Source organism: Pseudophryne corroboree, chromosome 11, assembly GCF_028390025.1.
Source record: "Pseudophryne corroboree isolate aPseCor3 chromosome 11, aPseCor3.hap2, whole genome shotgun sequence".
Classification (NCBI taxonomy): Eukaryota; Metazoa; Chordata; class Amphibia; order Anura; family Myobatrachidae; genus Pseudophryne; species Pseudophryne corroboree.
In genome coordinates this window covers 149,948,328-149,969,037 of record NC_086454.1, presented here as the reverse complement: position 1 = coordinate 149,969,037, position 20,710 = coordinate 149,948,328, and the positions used below count along the sequence as shown (strand labels likewise).

Sequence of the window (20,710 nt, the reverse complement as noted above, 5' to 3'; positions counted from 1 at the left end):
ATCCGAGTCGCTCGGATCCGTGTAAAAAAAGCTGAAGTTCGGGCGGGTTCGGATTCCGAGGAACCGAACCCGCTCATCACTAGTTCCTCACCCATTACCCTTATGCCTGCCACCCACAGGCAGTAAGTGACAGGGAGACGGTAACAGGGAGAGGCATTGGGTGACAGGGAGTAGCATCGGGAGAGGGTGATGCCATGGAGAGGCAGAGGGTGATTGGAGAGGCATAGGATGACAGGGAGATGCAATGGATGATGCCAGTAAGATGCAGAGAATGACAGGGAAAAGGTGACAGGGGAGGCAGTAAGTAATGGGGAGAGGCAGTGTGTGACTGGGATAGGGTGGGTGTGGAATATATTTAGGGGCACTGGGCTGGATGGGAAGAGGGTAGTGAGATGGTGGTAGGAGGGGGGAACACTAGGCTGGAGAAGGGGGTACAAGTGGGGAATACTGGGCTGAATGAGGGGGGATCACTGTTACTGGACTGGATGGTTGGGTTCTAGGTGGGGTGGGGGGGGCAGGGAGATGGGTGCCATGGGCTGGTGGGTGCACACAGGGAATTACACTTTCCCACTGATATACTACACCTTTACCCCCACACTCTAGGTGTGATTGTCCTTCCTCCAGGTGCTGTCCTGCACTAAGTATGGAACCATACCCATCACTACCTAGCAGTTGCCTTTGGAACGGCTCCCAGGTACCAGCCAAGAGACAAGCGGATGGAGGGTACCAGGTGTAGAACGAGCAGTGGACACCTTACATGATGAAATGAAGCTCCAGGTGCTGGTCTTGAGCAGCAGGACGATGGACTCTGTTACAGGCACACAGGAGCCAGACGGGAGAAGAAGGGAGACCCAAGCATGCATGCATAAACTGATCCCAACCAGCTGTCCTATGACAACAGGAAGCATCTGAGCCCCAGTATCCCCTATCAACAGGACCGTACCATCTCACCCCGCGGTGCGGGGAGGTCAGGGCATCCTGTAATCTCCATCACAGGTGCAGCGCCTGGGTGATTCAGACCTGATCGCTGGGCTGCTAACTTTGCTGTCCTGCGATCAGATAGTCGCCGCCCCAGGGGGAGTGTAAATTCACCATGCAAGTGTGCGATCCTATGTGTACACTGAGCTGCAAAAATCTACTGTGTGCAGTTTCTGTGCAGCCCAGGACTTACTCCTACAGTGCAATCAGAAGAGGCTGATTGGGGCCTGAGCTGACGTCAGACACACTCCCTGAAAATGCTTGGAAACACTTGCAGTTTTCCGGAAAATGGTCAGTTACCACCCACAAATGACCTCTTCCTGTCAATCACCTTGCGATCGCAATTTTCGCATCATCCTGTCGCTGACTAGCGATGCCCGTTGTTGTTGTCCGACGCGCATGTGCAGTTATTACCTGATCATCCGCTGTGCAAAAACGCACAGCAGCGGTCAGGTCTGAATCACCCCCTTAGTCCACTATGAATAGAATAAAATAATAATTCTCCTAAACAACAGGGGGGCACATGCCTTGTTCCCCCTTCTACCCTCGTCACCCTCGAATCTAATTATCTATGAGACAGCATCATAAAAACCTAGAAAATCACACTAACAGTGCGTAAGTACAATAAATAGCTAACAATGGTATAATTACAAAACATTACTATAGAACCACAGACTAGGTAGGATAGGTCATGGAGAAGGGTAAGACACTCACTGTTGCTACAAAGAGCATGCATTGAGAAGACTCAATTCAGCCTTCAATTATGCTGTGCTAAGCCTGGATGTGTGTCGCTTAGTACCGCAGGAGCTGCTGGGAGTTGTATTCTAGTTCTGTGATTTGCGCTCTGTAAATAGCGTGATACGTGTATCCATTTTAATTCCCAACATCCTCTTTGTGACATTCCCAGGAATGGCAGATCCTGAGAGGGCCCATCCTAGGAAGGAGGCTGAGGAGCAAATGTGAGAAGGAGCCCGGGATAGGGAGGCATCTAATAAGGCAATTTTGCTGGCGCTGAGCGGTGAGTATTTCAGTTGTTTATTGAAGGGGGGAGGGAGTGCTGTGAGGTGATTAATGAAGTAGGGGTCCTGAGAGGTGATTACTGAAAGTGGGTCTCTGTGAGGTGATTACTGAAAGGGGTACTATTAGGTAATTATTGAAGAGGGGAGTGCTGTATGAGGTAGACATTAAAGGGGCCTTGGGGTTTCTGTAACCAGACCTGCCCCACAGACTCTCTTCCTATCACCCACCACATTTGCTCCACAGACTCTCTTGCAATGTTACCCACCACATCTGCCCCCGCAGACTCGTCAAATACCTGACCTGTCCATGCATATATAGGCTGGTGGGCAGGGGATCACTGTATGGCCCATTTTCAAGGACTCCACCCCACCACCCCATTCTTCACCATATGGACCTTGAGGTCCTTGCAAGGGCAGCAAGGCCTTTTGGACCTTGTTGGATGTTGCCCTATAGTTGCTGGTTGCGAAGGGGCCCGCATAACAGTTCAAGATTCAGGGCTCAAAAAATGTAGGTCCGCCACTGATTTCTGGAAAGGTAGATTATAGTTTTTTTCTCATCGTAGAGACTTCCATAGTCTGACCATCCTTACCGTGAAGAGCCTCCTTTGTCTATACTGATCATGAACCCATATTTCTTACAAATGCAGTGCATGTACTCGGCACAATTCTGGGTATGATAAACTCATTACACAGATCATTGTACTGACCTTGGATAAACATATACTGTACATATTTCATATGAAAATCCTAGTAGGTAGGCTCCTTATGACTCAGATCTATGTATATCAAGATTAGACTTTAACTTTACAATTTTTTTTGTACATGTATTCATTTGTTCTGTTAATAAAGATGGTTTGATTTTATTAAACTATTAAATCCTCTATTCTACATGGGATGTAGTTATGTGACCGGTGGTCACAATACCGGCACCTACATCCCGTACCCTCATAATCCCGACGGTCGGCATGCTGACCACAGGGACGATTGTTCACGACACCTATAGAGTGGGAATAGAACCTGTAGCAAGCGCAGTTCGCCACCAAGCCCAGCGTGGCAAGCACAGCGAGCCCACAAGGGGCTTTGTTGCGCTCACCCCCCCCCTCCGCCGCACATGTAAATGCCAGAATTCCGCCGACGGTATTGCGACCGGTGGTCATATATACATGTCATATTTAACTTCATACTGAAGTATAATATAGTATTATACTTCCGATTTGATTGACATCCAAAGGAAGTAGAAAAAGAACTGCATGGCAGAGATAAGCAGTATTGTTCTAATTTATTTATACGTTCCTTACTTAGGTTTCATAATATTTACCGGCTCCATAGCAGTGCAGGCAAATATGGATGAGATCGTCCATATTGGCCTGCATGCACAAGCGACGGGGCATCAGCGATGAACGAGCGCGGGGCCGCGCATCGTTCATCGCTGGTGCCTCCACACTGAAAGATGTGAACTGTATCTTGTTCATTAATGAACGAGATCGTTCATATCTTTCACTATTATCGCCCAGTGTGTAGGGCCCATAACTGTCTGTGCACATGTTATATCTTCCCCACCTGCAGTGCACATGCTTTTGCCCATTAGTGTGCTTTTTTCGATTGCTAACAACTTTGAATAACCCCCATAGCACACTAGAGAATTTTGTCAGCCTTTCACTTTCTAGATTTGACCTGGAACTGGAAGTAATGATCCCAGAGATGTTTCCTGAGATATCCAGATCTTTTAAGGACGCAGACCTTGCATTGCACTAGATAAGCTTGCCTTGTCTTATTATTTGTTATGTACAGTACATAAATTATCTTTATGTTGAGGTACAGTATATCACCATTTTGGCACACCCCTCTTTTTTCTTTTTATCACATATATTCATACATAGAAATTTGGTAATCTCCAAGGTATATTTTTTCCACAGTAAATTTTTATAATCTTTTCTATATAATGTAATCTATCTACTCCCTTAATAATAACATTGTCCAAAACTGTGTTCCATATTTGAGATGTGGTCCATTCCGTACATCCCAGACCCTTGTTAGGCTGGCACGGAGTGTTATTGTTCATCTTAATTGTACGTCTAAATACTTTCCTATATCCTTGTTTCCTCAATTGTATCCTTTCTGGGGGGATAGTCAGTTGACCGCGATAGCCCATCTTCGCTCAAAAAAATGTTTTTTTATCACGACTGGCGAAAAATGCGTATTCAGGTGTCCTCCCTGGTATCGTACAAAAATTTTCCATAGGTTTTGCTATAAATTTAACATTATTTTCACCTACTGATGAAAAGTTTAGCAAAAGTCTATTTTAAGGTAAAAATGTTGGGACTTGTTCCAGAACCCCTTGGGCAACCTCACCCCCAAAGGACTAATTAGGCACTTAATTTTTTTTTAATTAGCTTAGTTGGGCCAATAATTACATGTCATAGACAATTGACAAGTTTGTACTTCAAATGAGGTACAGCTAAAAACCTGGGTGGTCACCAAACGGCACCCCAAATAGATACTATGTGGAACAAATAATGGTTTTGCGCAACCATTATTTGTTCCACATAATGACATGTCATGTTTTGGGTGAAAAAATACAAAATTCAGGAAATTGGGGTACAATGTATGGGACAGGTATATGGGGGTGCTTTATGAGTGGGACAATCGTTCTTAGGCTTTCAGGTAGGAGTTACAACTTTAAAAAAAAAAATTACTTACAATGACCCAAATATATACTAATACCCATTTTTATGTACTCCAAATTTAATTTGATAATTTATTTTGCAGAAAAACACTTGTTTTCTATAATTTATTCATGGTTTTAGAAAAATGCATATACTGTTGCAGCCATTTGATGCATTTTAAGAACACCAAATGCTTTTATTATGGACACTAATAGACTTTAAACTGCTATCCTATATTAGTTTGTCTTTTTTGAGGGTACAGGCAGATTTCCCTATTTTCACCTAGACTTTTCACTGTTTGTGCTGGCAAGAATTACGGTGCAAATTATTTGTAATTGGATAGTGCAGAACAGATGATAAGCTGCATTTCTGTGCAATATGTGCGAAAATGTAATCAGCGATAGATTACCATGTTACAATTGAAAATCCCCCTTAATGTGTAAGTAGCATGATTATTATCCTTTATGTACAGTATATTTTGTAACACTGTACAAAGGACAGAAACATATTGAATGTACAATAATTAACAAATAAACAGAAATTAAAACAGGAGGTGATAGGGTCCTGCTTGCCAGAGCTCACAGTCTAAAGTTTGTGGCATAAATTGTTACAATGGTGTATTGTCTTACAGTTCTCAACCTTAGTCTTCATTTGCCCTCATTTGTTAGTAGCATACTATCATCTTCTGTGTCAATATAACCCTATATGGCTTAATAATATCTGAAATATTAATTTTTTTCTCTAAAGGTGCGTACACACGGTGAGATATTGACTATCTCCGATTTTGATTTTGCGATTTCCCCTGAATTTCCTGGAGCCCTAAACCGTCGATATTGACTATCTTTACTTGAGATTTTGACTATGTGAGAGTTTGACTAAGTGCCAGTTTTGACTATACTTTGTACTAGATTGTACACAATATAGTCAAGATTGACTTGCCTGCACAGTCTATCTTTTCTTACGATATCGACCTCACAGGAGTGCAAGCGGTGTACACACAGTGCCATTTGCACTAACTTTCCTTACAATTTTTACTATATAGTCAAAATCGTAAGGTTACATCGCACCATGGGGGTCATTCCGAGTTGATCGCTCGCTAGCTAGTTTTAGCATCCATACAAATGCTATGCCGCCACCCACTGGGAGTTTATTTTATCTTAGCAGAAGTGCTAAAACCTACTCAGCGCTTGCGATCACTTCAGACTATTACGTTCCGGATTTGACGTCACAAACCCGCCCAGAGTTCGCCCAGCCACGCCTGCATTTTTTCTGGCACGCCTGCGTTTTTCCACACACTCCCTGAAAACGGTCAGTTGCCACCCAGAAATGCCCACTTCATGTCAATCACTCTGCGGCAAGCAGTGCGACTGAAATGCATCGTTAGACCCTCTGCAAAATGACATTGTTTGTTGTGCCCGTACGTCACGCGTGCGCGTTGCGCCGCATACGCATGCGCAGAACTGCCGTTTTTTAGCCTGATCGCTGCGCTGCGACAAATTCAGCTAGCGATCAACTCAGAATGACCCTCCATGTGTTTGCACCTTAAGACATCTATATGGTTATTAATACAAATAGTAAAAAGGCATGGCTATGGGCCTAGAGTTTGCCCTCCACTCCCAAGAAAATGTATTTAACATATTCCAAATGTACAGGATAGGGGCACAAAAAGACTCACATTGATAATTTTTTTCTTATTATGTTGGTCGTAACACAGTGGGCTGAGCATTTAAATTTGCCCACCCAGCTGTGACATCAGTTCCTGCAACCAGTGTATGGGCGGTCGGTGTGGGTCGCCTGTACACACAGCCAGATGCACCGATTTATCTGTAGATCTGTTGTGCATTGGCTGTGCTGCAGGGCTAATATGATACGTTTGTGAACCACGTCGTTGGCCGTTCTCCCCCCACGCATGGCTACCGCAACCGTAACTTCTGCATATGAGCAGAAGCTCATTAAAGCCGGAGCAGGGTAATTTCCTGGGCGCAGCTGGCTGCACACAGCGTTCACTGAAGTCCTCCAGTCCTTTTAGCTCCGCCACCACTAGCTCCCGTGCTGTCATTCTCCTCACTTGTCTGTGCTGCTGCTGAGTGCCGGGCATCGACTGAGGAGCAGGCTGGTGAGTTTACTGTGGTGGGACAGCGGCTTCTGAGTGAGCACTTGGGAAGTGGGACAGCAGCCGTGTGTGTGGGGGTGGGGTGGGGTGTGGGAAGAGACAGCGGCCACAGGAGTGTGTGGGGCCTGGGTAAGAAACTGCTGGGTGAGTGGGGGGGGGGGGGGGGGGTGCATTATAAAAGTAAAATGATCCATATATTACCAAGGGGTACAATTACTGTAGCAGGAGGTGACCAATGAACAATGTATTTTTGTTTGCAATCCTCTTATTTAAATGAAGACACAGGATGAATAAATTATTGTAATATATTGTGTTAATATATTACAATAAATTATTTTTCCTGTGTCTTCATTTGAATAAGATGATGGTAAACCGGAAGTCATTATTGTTTATTAGTCATCTCTCATGCAACATTGATAGTACCTGGTTCTTTGAACGGGTTCAGTATGATTTGCCGATGGATGGGAAGCTGGCTGTCAGTATACCGACAGCGGCATCCCATCCATCGGAATCCCAACAGCCCCCCATTAAGCCCCCTAACCCTCCCCTGCTCTAACTGGTGCAATGTGTATAACGTGCTCAACCTGACGCAAAGTGTTTAACGCAGGGCCGTAACTAGGTGTGTGCAGAAGGTGCATTGCCCACAGCGCACTTGCCCTGTGGGCGCACCTTCTACATACACCCCGAGTGGCCGCATTATCCCTCCCGCTGATGGCCGCCCTCCCACTACCCTGTGCCTGGCACCCGCAGCAGCCCCATGCTCCAACCAGCTGAAGCCGCGGATCGCTCGCTGTGTAAAGTCAGCAGCAGCACTGGACAGGATATCCTCCCTGCGCTGCTGCGCTCCCGCGGCCTGCCCCCTCTCTGCCTGTGAATACTACACTTCACTACAGTACACTTCACTACAGTACACTACACTATATTACACTACACTAAACTATACTACACTACATTATAATGTATAATGTGCTCTGCCTGGCACAAAGTGTAAAATGTGCTTTACCTGGTGCAATGTGTATAATGTGCTCTGCCTGGCGCAAAGTGTATACCGTGCTCTACCTGGTGCAAAGTGTAGAATGTGCTCTATCTGGCGGAATATGTATAACGTGCTCTACCTGGCGCAGTGTGTATAAGAGGTTCTACCTGGTGCAATGTGTATAAGCGGCACTACTGTGTGGTGTAATGTGAATTGGCACTATTTGCCCACGCCCCTTCCCCACAAAGCCATGCCCTTTGGCGTGCACTTTCCATGCATGCGTATAATCAGGCCTTCTGAGTAGTAATCCCTCCTACTTGACAGACCCCCACCCCTATTAGGGCTGCTTCCATAATTTTCCTGGGCTGGTTCTCAATCCCAATCTGCCCCTGTTCATGCCCAACGGTGATCCAGCCTGAATATGTGCTGAATATGTGCATTTATAGCAAGCCTCTGCTCTCTATCCTTACTCTAGTTGTAGACAGGACTACTTTGTGCCCTAGCCAAGTTTTGTGTTATGTAGAATAGTATCAAATACTTTTGACATACAGTACAGTACATCAACCAACTTCACTAATAGTTTGCCTTGCTTGGAGGAAAGTAATTAGAATGGCTTACAACGATCAGGCCTTTAAAATGCAGCATGATGAGAACCTATGTCCGTTTGCTGCTTTTTCTCTTTGCATTAATAACTACAATAAGTTTCTGAAAACTCTATTATACTTAGAATAAATACACACTTGATTTTTTTTTTTCCTTTTACATCCATGCATAGGACTCAGTAAATCATTTTTTCCATAAAATATTGGGGATCAATGTACATTTTAGATGTAGACAAACTCAGTACCGTTCCATATTTACTGGCTAGACCTGGGTCGCCTCTAACTATGTTTGAACTGTATGCATATAGCATAAGTCTCTTTTAACCTTTATAATTCTAAGTAACATTTTTAGTTGAAAGAGTTCATATATATATTTATCAAATTTTGTTTCTTCCAATTTTAGTTTTAAGCCATTCCCGTTTCTTCCTCTATTTCATTTTGTAAGCTCTGTGTCCACCCTACCTGTTTCTTTCACATTGCACACTATTCCTTCCTTCCTTCCCCAATTCCTAGTAAATAATCTCTGTACATTAAGTCAAGGTGCAATCTATTTGAGTCCATGTAGAGCTGTAGCAGATCTCATTCCTACAAGAAGTTCTCAGTCACTTTATAACCTTCCCAAGATCCCGCTACCTTTCAGGTGTAATATAGCACAACTAGACCTTCTAAATAGTCTGCCTTATAGGTCCTTGTCTTGAGTTTTTGGCCTAATATTTGTTCTTCGGGGCCTACCAGCAAATTCAAATGTTGACATTGGCCTTCCTCACCTTCCTCCTGAACAATCTGTCAAACTGATCCAAAATCTGTTGAACCTAGCTATTAGTGCATTCACCCTAGCTTACCTAACTGTCCTCTTAATAACTGAGTTCTACACTAGTGTTCCCATTTTTACTAAACCATTTTTCAGTTGATTGAGGATTATCATAATCGCTAGCCAAGCAACACCATAACTTAACACTAGGCAATAAGATAGTTATACCTTGAACAAAATTATCTTTTTTAAGAAAAGTTCCCAGCGTCATTTTAATGAATAAACACTTTCTGAAAGGTCTTGGATTTTATTGCACCTTGTGCTTTTCGCATATCAATTATATATGTATCTACTTATTTAGTACACACTTATTATGTAGCATTTTACAGACATTATTTATTCATTCATCAGTCCCTGCTCCTGTGAAGCTTACAGACTGTGGACCCTATTTAGTATCAGTAGCAGATTCTGCTAAAAAGTTATCTAATAGTGAACTCATCGCTGACCTGGGATTTGAGGATGCCACCTACATACGCAGCCGCACGGGTGCCATTTTGTTCATCGGAGTGGCTGCATGTGATGTCACTCAGCTGACCTGAAAATGGTCCGGCCACACTTGCGTTGGCCAGACCACTCCCCTGCAATGGTCTGTCGCCACCCACCCCATAGCCGCTGCTGTAAATCACAGCGCGATCACATCCTTCACAATATGGCATAATGTGAAGTGGAGGCATTATAGTGTGGCATAATGTGAATTGAGGGTACTGTATTGCATAATGTGTACTGGCAGCACTACATTGTGGCATAATGTGAACTATGGCTCAACAGTGGGGCATAACCAGTGGCGTAACTATCGTGGGTGTAGGGGATGCAGCTGCTATGGGGCCCAGACTGCCTCCAGGGCCTGCAGCTCCAGCTGCACCAAGTCACACTGCATGCCATCTGGAGAAGGGCCCCCGTTGCACTCTGCCAGGGGCCACAGGAGCCCAACACACACCCTCCTCATGATGTGGTAAATATGAGAATGCCTACATCCCCCACCCACCGTCCCTCTTCCAGGGAGGGGAAAGCAGAGCTCGGCCTCCCATTCCCAGTGCAGTTCCCTGTAGCATTTGTTGAGATCCGTGTCTGGCCTGGATTCCCCCGCCATTTGCCTTTCCTTTGGCCTGTAACTGGGTCCCGCATGCCTCCCTCACTGACACCCTGCAGCCCACGCCAAGGTGAATCGGCGCACAGAGCGGTGAGCACCCGGGGAGCCCTGTACCAACCTACTTCCCATCACCCCTGTGTGTGACCCCCTGTACCCTATGCCTCTGTGTGTGTGACTCTCACTGCTCCCCTCACCCCTGACGTGTGATCCCCTGTACCCCCTATCCCTGTGTGTATGTGTTTGAAACCTTGTACCCCTCCATGTTTGACACACTGTACACTACTACCTCTGTGCATATGACACCCTGTTACCCCCTACCCATGTATGTATGATTCTTTGTACCCCTCAAACCCCCCCTCCCGGTGTATGACAAAGCGTACACCCCCTACCCCTGTGTGTGTGCGAGACACCCTTAACGCACCCCATGTATGACACAGTGTACACCCCCTACCTGTACATGTGTGTCGTGTAGCCTGTACCCTCCCCACTGTGTGTGACACAGTGTACACCATCTGCCCCTGTGTGTGTGACACCCTGTGCCACCCTATGCCCCATGTGTACAACATTCTGTACACCCCCTACCTCTGTGTGTGTTGAGACACCATGTACCTCCTACCAAGTGTGTTACACACTGTAGTCCCCTATCCAGTGTGTGACACCCTCTACCTCTGTGTGTGGCACCCTGTACCCTCTTCACCTGTATGTGTGTTTGTATCCTGTATCTCCCCTGTCTGTAGAAGGGTGGGTCATTTTTAAATTTTGCTATGGGGCCCACAAAGTTCTAGTTATGCCCCTGGGCAGAACAGTAACTAAGGCACTACTATAGATCAGAAAATGAACTAGGGCATTATTATGGGGCATAAAATTAACGACTGCTGCAGGGGGGTGGTTAAAAGCATTGGGACAAGGGGACCCTTCAAAATATTTCTATGAGGACAACAAAGTACTGGCTACACCCATGGGCATAACTAGAAGTTTGTGGACCCCATAGCAAAATCTTGAAAGGCTCCCCAACCTGTCATTGCCACTACAATGCCCTTTAGGGGAACAGGAGAGAGAGAGTGAGAGGAGTGAGGGACAAATAAGGGTGTAAGGGGAAGAGAGAGAGTGGAGCATTAAGAGAGGGGAGGGGGTCAGGGAGAGAGAGAGAGGGTTTCATGAAAAAAGAGGGAAAGGGATTGGTACGATCCTGATGCTCAGGACAGGGGAGATCTTATGTAGTGAGTCCTGAGCACCAAGACGGAATGCTGGGATTGGGAAATGGGAAGGAAATAGCCCCTAGCACCCTACCTCCGTTGTCTTACCCGTGTTATCAATTCACGCCTGAACGACTATGGTTTCTTGGGCCCATGGCAGCCGCGTTTGAAGGGCGGATTAGGTCTGCCCAACTCCGATGCCCCCTCAGGTCTTAAAGAGAGACAAGGCGTGAACTGAGACATGGTAATAACAAGGGGATCTCTAACTGAAACAACCACGCTAGGGGCTATAAACTACCTAAAAACTAAACGTATGTGCGGCACGCCGCCAAAGGAAAAAGAACTACAAAGAAACCACTGTCCACTCCCCTACACGGCACCGCCGAGTTCCGGGGAGGACAGTGAAAGCGGAAACCTCCGCAAATGCACCAATTCACAGTAAAGTAAACACTAAGCGGCAGAAGCCGCTACTCACGAAACCGGGCGAGAACCCCAGATGACAAACAGGTTCGCAAGGACTAGAAGGATTCCCAGGACCGGCTTCGGACCTCCAAAGTACCAAAGGGCAGGGAGCAAGATCCACCAAACACGGCTGACAGGAACAGAGTTCTGCAAGGCAGGAACAGCATACAAGAAGCTATCACCGGCAGGGCTGCAGTGTGCTGGCTCACATAAAAAGGCCCTGCTGGCCAATAACAGGAGGGCCAGCAGGACCAGCCCCCAGACTCTAATTACTAATTGCCGTGCAGCTGCCCTGCTGCACGAGCAACCTAATTAACTATTCTTAGCAACGGGGAACGCGGTCCACCTGTGGCGTCCCCGTTGCTATGCACCCGGCGGCCCTGCACGCACGGCTTCCTGCGTTGCCAGGGACCCGGCGGCTATCGTGCACACGGCGTCCTGGCGTTGCTAGGCGCCGTGCGGGGGACAGGGAAGGAGAGAGGCGCGGCGGCCGTGACCGCTGCTCAGTCAGGGCACGGCCGAAGACCGCCGCGCCTAACAGGGATGAGAGGGAAGAGAGTGAGAAGGCATCAGTGAGAGAGGGTGGGGGAGCAAGAGAGGGAGGGGAGCAAGAGTGAGTGAGAGAAATAGAGAGAGTCAGGGAGGGAAAGAGATGGAGAGGGAAGCAAGAGACAGTAAGAAAGAGTGTCAGGGAGAGAAAGAGGGAGAGATGAAAAAAGAGAATGAGAGAGAGGGTGTTGGAGAGAAAGATGGTGTCAGAGAGAGAGAAGGGGAGGAGCAAGAAAGGGAGGGGAGCGAGAGGGAGTGAGGGAGATGGAGAGTGTTAGGAAGAGAAAGAGGGAGAAACAGAGGGAGTAAAAATAAGAGAGAGGGTTTCAGGGAGAAAGAAAGAGAGATTGTCAGGAAGAGAGAATGTCAGGGAGCAATAGACAGTGTCAGGAATAGAGAGAGAGGGACAGAGACATCGTCAGGGAAAGAAAGAGAGACAGTGACAGGGAGAGAGACCGTGTCAGGGAAAGAGAGATAGGGAGAGAGACAGTGTCAGGGAAAGAGAGACAGCGTCAGAGAGGGAGAGAGACAGTGTCAGGGAGATAGAGAGGGAGTGTGTCAGGAAGAGAGTAAGGGAGAGAGAGAGAGTGTGTCAGGGAGAGAGAGTAGAGAAAGTGTCAGGGAGAGGGAGGAAGGGGGGGGGGGGGGGCGAGCACTACCTGATTCCAGTCCAGCAGAGGTCTCTGATGGGGGCTGGCACTTCCCGTCATTAGGCCGTGCCCCCTAAATACCCGCAAATCGCATCACTTGGAGTCGGCCAGGTACCCCACCATCCCCTTGCTGCATACTCAGGCTCCGTGAGGCTGCAGCCTCGGGGTAACAGGGGTTAATGAATTCAGCTGCGTTCTTAGTGGGGGTGAAGGGGAGCTACGGTCCTTGGGGTCAGCCAGTGAATGGGTGCAGGGGGAGCAGCGGGCCCTGGAAGCAGCTTGGGTCCCATAGCAGCTGCACACTTGGAAGTTACACCACTGGCTTCACCCATGGTTAGAGTTCAGTGCTGTGGGACAGCAAAGCTAGAGTTTCATTAATAGCTTTTATCTCATACTGAATCTGTAAGTTGCATTTGCATCTCAGCCTGACTTTGCAGCTGTTAGGGAGTACCATGGATACAGTTACCACTATAGACCCTCCTACTACTCCCACAGACTTCAACAATCTTAAAATGCTAAAGCTCCCACTGATGGTAATGGCATGTGACACAAGCGGGAAGATGTCATATTGGATTGCTCTCAATACAGATCTTTATGGCATTAGACCAGCCCTGCCAGAGGGACATTAGTGAATTATTTGTTTTTATTTAACATGTATTAGTTTTTGGGGTGGTAATTTCAAATGTTGAAAGGAGAAGAACAATTGCATTGAAAATCCTTTCAGTATTAGCGCACACACCTAGCCGCATGATAACGTGTACATGTCATTATCCCAGCTGTGGGAATTCTGTTATCCATCAGAGCAGAGGAAGAATGAGACCTTGAACTCTCCTGCTGTGTACTATCATATAACCTTCACTAACAGGCACACACATGTGACATCTAGCATGCTGGGATGGGATGCCCTGGTGAAACAAACTATTTCCCTTTTTATGCGATGCATGGTTGCTGCAGATCTTCCATTTGGAGAATAGTGAGTGAAAGTGTACAGGATAGACTATGCAGTGGGCATATGGAGCAGGATGTAATGAAGGCAGATGAGTTACTGTATATGGAGCTATATGTATCAGTTTTGCAGCTGGTGCCTTGTCCTGGTCAGTTGGCATGGGAATGGATATTGGGGGTCATTCCGAGTTGATTGCTAGCTGCCGTTGTTCGCAGCGCAGCGATCAGGCTAAAAATCAGCATTTCTGCGCATGCGTATGCACCGCAATGCGCAGGCGCGTCGTACGGGTACAATGAGCATCGTGGGTTTACACAGAGTCTAACAAGAGATTCCAGTCGCATGGCTGAACGCAGGAAGATTGACATGAAGTGGGTGTTTCTGGGTGTCAACTGACCATTTTCAAGGAGTGCTTAGAAAAATGCAGGCATGCCTGGAAAAACGCAGGCATGGCTGGGCGAACGCTGGGTAGGTGTGTGACTTCAAAAGCCGTCCCTCTGTCATTGGAATCAACGCACACGAAGAGTAACTACAGGGCTGGTCTTGTTTTGCACAAAATGATTTCGCAGGAGCTCTGCTGCACAGGCGTTCGCACTTCTGCAAAGCGAAAATACACTCCCCGGTGGGCGGCGACAATGCGTTTACACGGCTGCTAAAAGTAGCTAGCGAGCGATCAACTCAGAATGACCCCACATTGTGTTGCATCGAGAGAATACTTTTGCTATTGGATAATAATAAATCGCTTGTTGAGAAACATTTATAAAACTTAGGGGCAGATATAACAACGAGTGATATTCTTGTTATCACTTGTTACGAATGTTAAATGGTGCCCAAGACAATAAGCTCCTAACTGTCATATTTCAAATACATGACACTTAGGAGCTGATTGACTGGAACACCTATTATTGGTAACGAGTGTTAACAAGAATATCACTCTTTGTTAAATCTGCCCCTCATAGTCTAAAAGCATTTTAAACTTCCAACTGTAACATTATCATTTGATCAACGTGTAATACTTCCGCTCTTTTGTCTCTGGGGATGATGTATTAAGCAGTGAGAAGAGTGGAGAAGTGGTCCAGTGGAGAAGCTGCCCGTAACAATCAACATAGCACTGATCAAGATAATAGCAGCTGATTGGTTGTTATGGATAACTTTTCCATTGGTCCATGTCACTCTTTTCACTGCTTGATACATCAACCCCGCTATCTGGTATTTCCACTCTCTTTGGCTTAGCTATCCAATTTAAAGAAAACTGATCAGCTGTTATCAGGGACGTAGAGATCTGTGCCAGACCTGGTTACCATGGGGGGATGTGGCGCTACACACCACACAGGGAGGTGCCATGAGCCCTTGAGCTAGGGGCAGATCCAGTCTGGGCGCAGACAGAGGAAACTCAGGAGACTGCTGCTGCGCTCAGCGTCAGCAGCCTCCCTGGACCCATCACAGTCCAGCAGACAGTATCGTGAGGCGGGCTACGGAGAGAGGCTGCTCCCTGCCGTAAGAGGGAGACTTACCCTGCCTCCCGTTGTGCCCCTCTATCAAGCCTGGGTAATTAGTACCTGCCCCCTACTTGGCACCCCTGGCTGCTATACAGACACCGCAGTTTGCTCAAACTAGGCTGCATATTCTTATGTTTAAGGATAATTCTACACAAAATTTAAAAGGAGTATCTCATTTGCAACCTAGTCCAAAACAATTACTTACACACAAATGACAGGCATTGTGTGCAGTTACTTACCCACAGCCCTCACCCTGAGAATATGGTGCCTGTGCAGAAGATAACTAAGACTCTATAACACTGATGCCAGAGCATTTACTATCTTCTGCACCAGAGACATATTTATGAATACATCAGTGGAAATGGCGAGAGTCCCTCATTACCTAGAAGTAGCAGCGATAGCACTAATATGGTAATGCAGCAGGACTTGTCAGGCCTCCTGCAGCATTACTGATTCAGTATCAGATCATCTATGACACCAGTAGCCGGCTGCATGACCCATGGGGTTGCGCAAGCCAGCCGCTGCATTTGCTACACAGAGATCAGGAGATCTTTGTACTCTGACGGAGATCTTGGCCCCTTCCTTACCTGCAATGCCAGCAACACACCTCCATTTTAATTAACGGAGGCCAACGTCATCACCTCCCCATCCTCAAATGGCATCAGACTGTCCATCACTGACAGTCTGATGCCGCCCTGTGTCCGCTGTCGCAGACCCGTACTGCACAGGCGCAATACGAGTCCAGTGCATGTACAAAGTACCGAGCATCTGTACTTTGCTGCATGCGCTACAGATCCGTCGGGATCTGAATGAATGAGCTGTGGAAAGTGTACTGAGTGGCTGAAAAAAGGCCAGGCCAGCAGTACTGAGTGTAACAAACAATGCTGGACGCAAGACCCCTGGTAGTAACCTTTTGAGACCGAGCACTCATAACTAGTGGCAATACTTAACACACAGAACTCGGTCACATCTCCACTTGTGGCCGAAGGCCGTAACTGGGTAGTAATGGGACATTCGCACATAAGCTAAATTCAGGGACAATGTGTTGATGCAATGGTGTGCTAAACAGGGTTGTGCATACATGTATATATTATACACCTGTGTTCATACATACTTTTTGCACCAAGAACAAGATTGTGCATGTGTCCACTGATGATAGTTACAGATATAACACCAAGCATACGTATCAAGGCTGATGTGCCCTACATCTGAGTAAATATAGACATTTAATTCCGTGCTTGCAGTTTGTTAGTAAAGTTCCTGCACCTCTATTCTTATTATTTTATTTATATTTTATTAGAATTATTGACGTTTACATCTGCAATCTTTTCCTTCTCTATATCTCCTGCATGACTGCCATGCCTGTGTAAAATAATTACCTGGCTGTAGAACAAATCCTTCTCATATGTCACCATTGCCTGGGGACAGAACATGTATTGCCAAATTCTGAGAACTTCCTTTCATCAAACTCCTAAAACATTTTATTAGCCTTGTCGCATTCACCTGCCTTTATATAATCAGAGCTCGGTGATGTTCTTACATTCTAATAATCTTGTAACAATAGTGTGTACCCAGTGTCAGAACTACGGTGCAGCTTCTATGGGCCCTGGAGGGTGCCCGGCAATGCTGGACCTTACCTTCATTCCCACTTCTGCTATTCTGAGCATGTATGGGGGCCACTTGGGGCTTCATTGTATTTGTCTCATCTAGCATGTTCTTCTAAAAGTGTGTTTCTGACACATACTGTGTGCTCTCAGTTGAGAGAAATGTCAATATCCACTGGCCAGCTATTATATTAGAAGCATGTTATATATATATATATATATATATATATATACAATAGGAGACAGAGTGCGCTAAATATATACACAGATCAAATAATATTCGATTCAGTTCACGAATCGTGATTGAAGATTCTCTTGAATACCGTTCCTCTTAGTGATTTCCCATTCGGGGCCTATAAAAAAAAACCACTCACCAAAGAGAACTATTCACCCGACAAAAATTACAGTCAATTAATGACAGAACTTGATTAAAAACGTCTTTAATACATGATTTTACATAACATGTCTTTTTAAAAACATATACAGTCAATTAGACCCACATCAAAATGCTTGGATGGTACAGTAGAATAGCCTCCTCACCTTAACGGTGTGAGCTCAAGGGAGGGTATTCAAAGCAAGATGATAGTGTACAATAATCGATAAACCTTACGTGTGGCTTAGAAGTCCCGTTGGTGACGCGTGCGTCTCACTCTTTGTAGAGGCGCGCGCGATCACCATGTATACCAAGCGGTGACGCAGGCGCTCCACTGGAGGTGCTGCACGCGCAAACTTAGGGAGGGATTGTTCTTCAGTGCGGTGCGGACCTCCCATTGTAGTTGGAACGCACGCGCCATGCAAGGGTGGAACGCAAACGGGAAGCACAATCTCGTGCTCCTGTTTAAAGCCCAATATGTAGTTTTTCATACTTTCGAATTAATATTCCAACTTTTCACTAAATGTAAGGGTATGGTAGAGCCCCACATTTTAGTGAGACGCAATCTAGAACATTAGAAGAGCTAATTAGACTCCATCAATTTTTTGCTAAACAGGAAATTATGTAATATATCAATCTCAGTATAAGGAGCTTTTTTGAGCTCCTAGATCATTCCTCTCTTCCTGGCTGATGTGAATGGCCGATCCAGTGATATGCTGCAGTAGAGTAAGTCTCTTCCAATGCTGTTCTATTTTCCATTTTCTATTCTGACCTCACTCGTGGCTATTTGTGATATATATATGATTTCCAGGTCTTCTCTTGTTGGTAGACTTAACTATATGTAGACAAAGTCTTCGGTCTAATTGTTATTATCCCTATTGGGTTTAAATATGTCATAACAATACTTCTGTATAAGATGCAGCTGATGCATTATTATAGAACCTTATGCACTGAAAAATATTGTTCTATTTTTTCATTCTTAATAATATTATCCTATAGCCATGTATTCAAAGAAATATTGGCTAAATATTTCATGTTTATATATAACACTGATTAATATATAATAACATGGAATTGGATGTCTTTAAAGTGACCGTGTTAAGATTTCTACTATTGAATTAAAAAATATATATTGTTTGTGTTTTTTAAGGTGCTAACCATTGGACTGTTGTTCTTGTACACACTTCTGTATACAAAACTTTAATGCTGTGGTATGTATGTTATGACTTGAGTTTTTCAATTGGTTTATAATAAATCGATAAACCTTACGTATAAATGTTTCTGTTATAGAGAAGAGAGGTTTTTGCCATAGAGTCCCCAAGATTTTCGATTGGGTATGGTTTTGACCTTCTATTGTAGATACAGACCTTGGAATATCTATTGGTACGGTCATTCATTTATTATTTTTTCACACACATTTATATATTTAAAAAAAAGAAAAAAAGTGTCCTTTGAATCACACACAATTCATTTATTATCTTTTTTTGTTTAGTGAGACTCTCCACTTTTTTATACTGGTCTAATCTTAGACCCACTATTAGAGATGTCCGCTTTGGATCTCCTTTAGGTATGGATACACTATATTAACTTCAGTACACACTTATGTAATACACTTATTTATATATATTTTTCCTCTCTTTTAGAGGTAGGAATTACTTCCAAAATCACTACAGGTTGGGACTTCTAGTGGGTTATAAGATTCGAATAACCCTTGTCCCAAATCTTTAGGTTAGTATGAAATTCAATTATTATTTTTCTAAACTATTATCAGTACCATTAGAGATAGAGATATCATGAATTTACTTTTTTTTATTACAGAGGTGGTCATCAGTCTCAATAACAAACTAGGTCTGAACCACACAACTAATTCTATTTGAGTCCGATTAATTCAGACCGGACTCGCATTGGAATATTTTAGGTTAGTATTAATTACTGCTATTATTGCTACAACAACATACGTATTTACACATATTAACTAAATCCATATTTATTAGATCTGTCTATATGCACCATATCGGTCATCTTTGAATAAAAAAACTGGGGTTTTCCTTTATGGATCTCCATCTATAAGGCTTTAGGTGGGTACTGGTTCCCTAGACACATCCTCCATTTCCCCTTTCTGTATAACAATTTTTTAATTATAATTCATATTTTTTATTCCTTCACCCAGACATTATTTTATCCCCTGAAGAAGTCCGTTAGGACGAACCGCGTAGGGTTTATCGATTATTGTACACTATCATCTTGCTTTGAATACCCTCCCTTGAGCTCACACCGTTAAGGTGAGGAGGCTATTCTACTGTACCATCCAAGCATTTTGATGTGGGTCTAATTGACTATATATGTGTTTTAAAAAGACATGTTATGTAAAATCATGTATTAAAGACGTTTTTATTCAAGTTCTGTCATTAATTGACTGTAATTTTTGTCGGGTGAATAGTTCTCTTTGGTGAGTGGTTTTTTTTATAGGCCCCGAATGGGAAATCATTAAGGGGAACGGTATTCAAGAGAATCTTCAATCACGATTCGTGAACTGAATCAAATATTATTTGATCTGTGTATATATTTAGCGCACTCTGTCTCCTATTGTATATAGCTATTTCTAAATCCCCACTAACAGGGGTATTTTCAGTAGTGCTGCTCACCATCAGCGCAGGAAAGGTATTCCCTTTTTTTGTCATATATATATATATATATATATATATATATATATATATAGTGGTGATTTGTTTACATTCTGTTGGGATTAGCCCCCTCCAAAAAAACAAGTCCTGCACATTCTGCATCTGCAGAAATAATTTGGAACTCCAGGCTTTCTGGATTGCACTGCTCCAAGTAGAAAAATAGAGGTCTGGGTTTTCCAGCTCACCCAGAGATAGCAGGAAGTCAGAATCAGGAGAGGAGTTTAAAACTCCCATACACCCACTGCATGGTGCACTGATGCCTGTTAGAGACCAGCGAGTAGACTGAAGTGCCAGGGACTGTGGACGTTGGCTTTGACAGGAGATCATGGCAGATGGTGGCTGCAGGTCATTGTAGCAGAATTACTGTTGAGCACAGGGAGTGCTAAGACTTTACTTTCGTTTGTTAATTTTGAGTTTAGTACCTGTGTGACCAGGCCCAATCCTGTGTATACTATTTCCAGTTTCTGATACCAGTAAAGAGTTTACTGGAAAACT

At 44.7% G+C, this 20,710-nt stretch overlaps 1 protein-coding gene across 1 annotated transcript in view; it reads right to left on the bottom strand.

Annotated features, from left to right (window-relative positions):
- The window catches only part of PLCB3 (phospholipase C beta 3), a 403,369-nt gene extending 389,929 nt beyond the window's left edge, over window positions 1-13,440 (bottom strand). The window contains exon 1 of the mRNA XM_063944960.1: window positions 13,122-13,440. Coding sequence (XP_063801030.1) covers window positions 13,122-13,172 — 51 coding nt within the window. The 5' untranslated portion in view covers window positions 13,173-13,440. The remainder of the gene's footprint in view (window positions 1-13,121) is intronic.
- Between the last annotated feature and the right edge of the window lie 7,270 nt (window positions 13,441-20,710).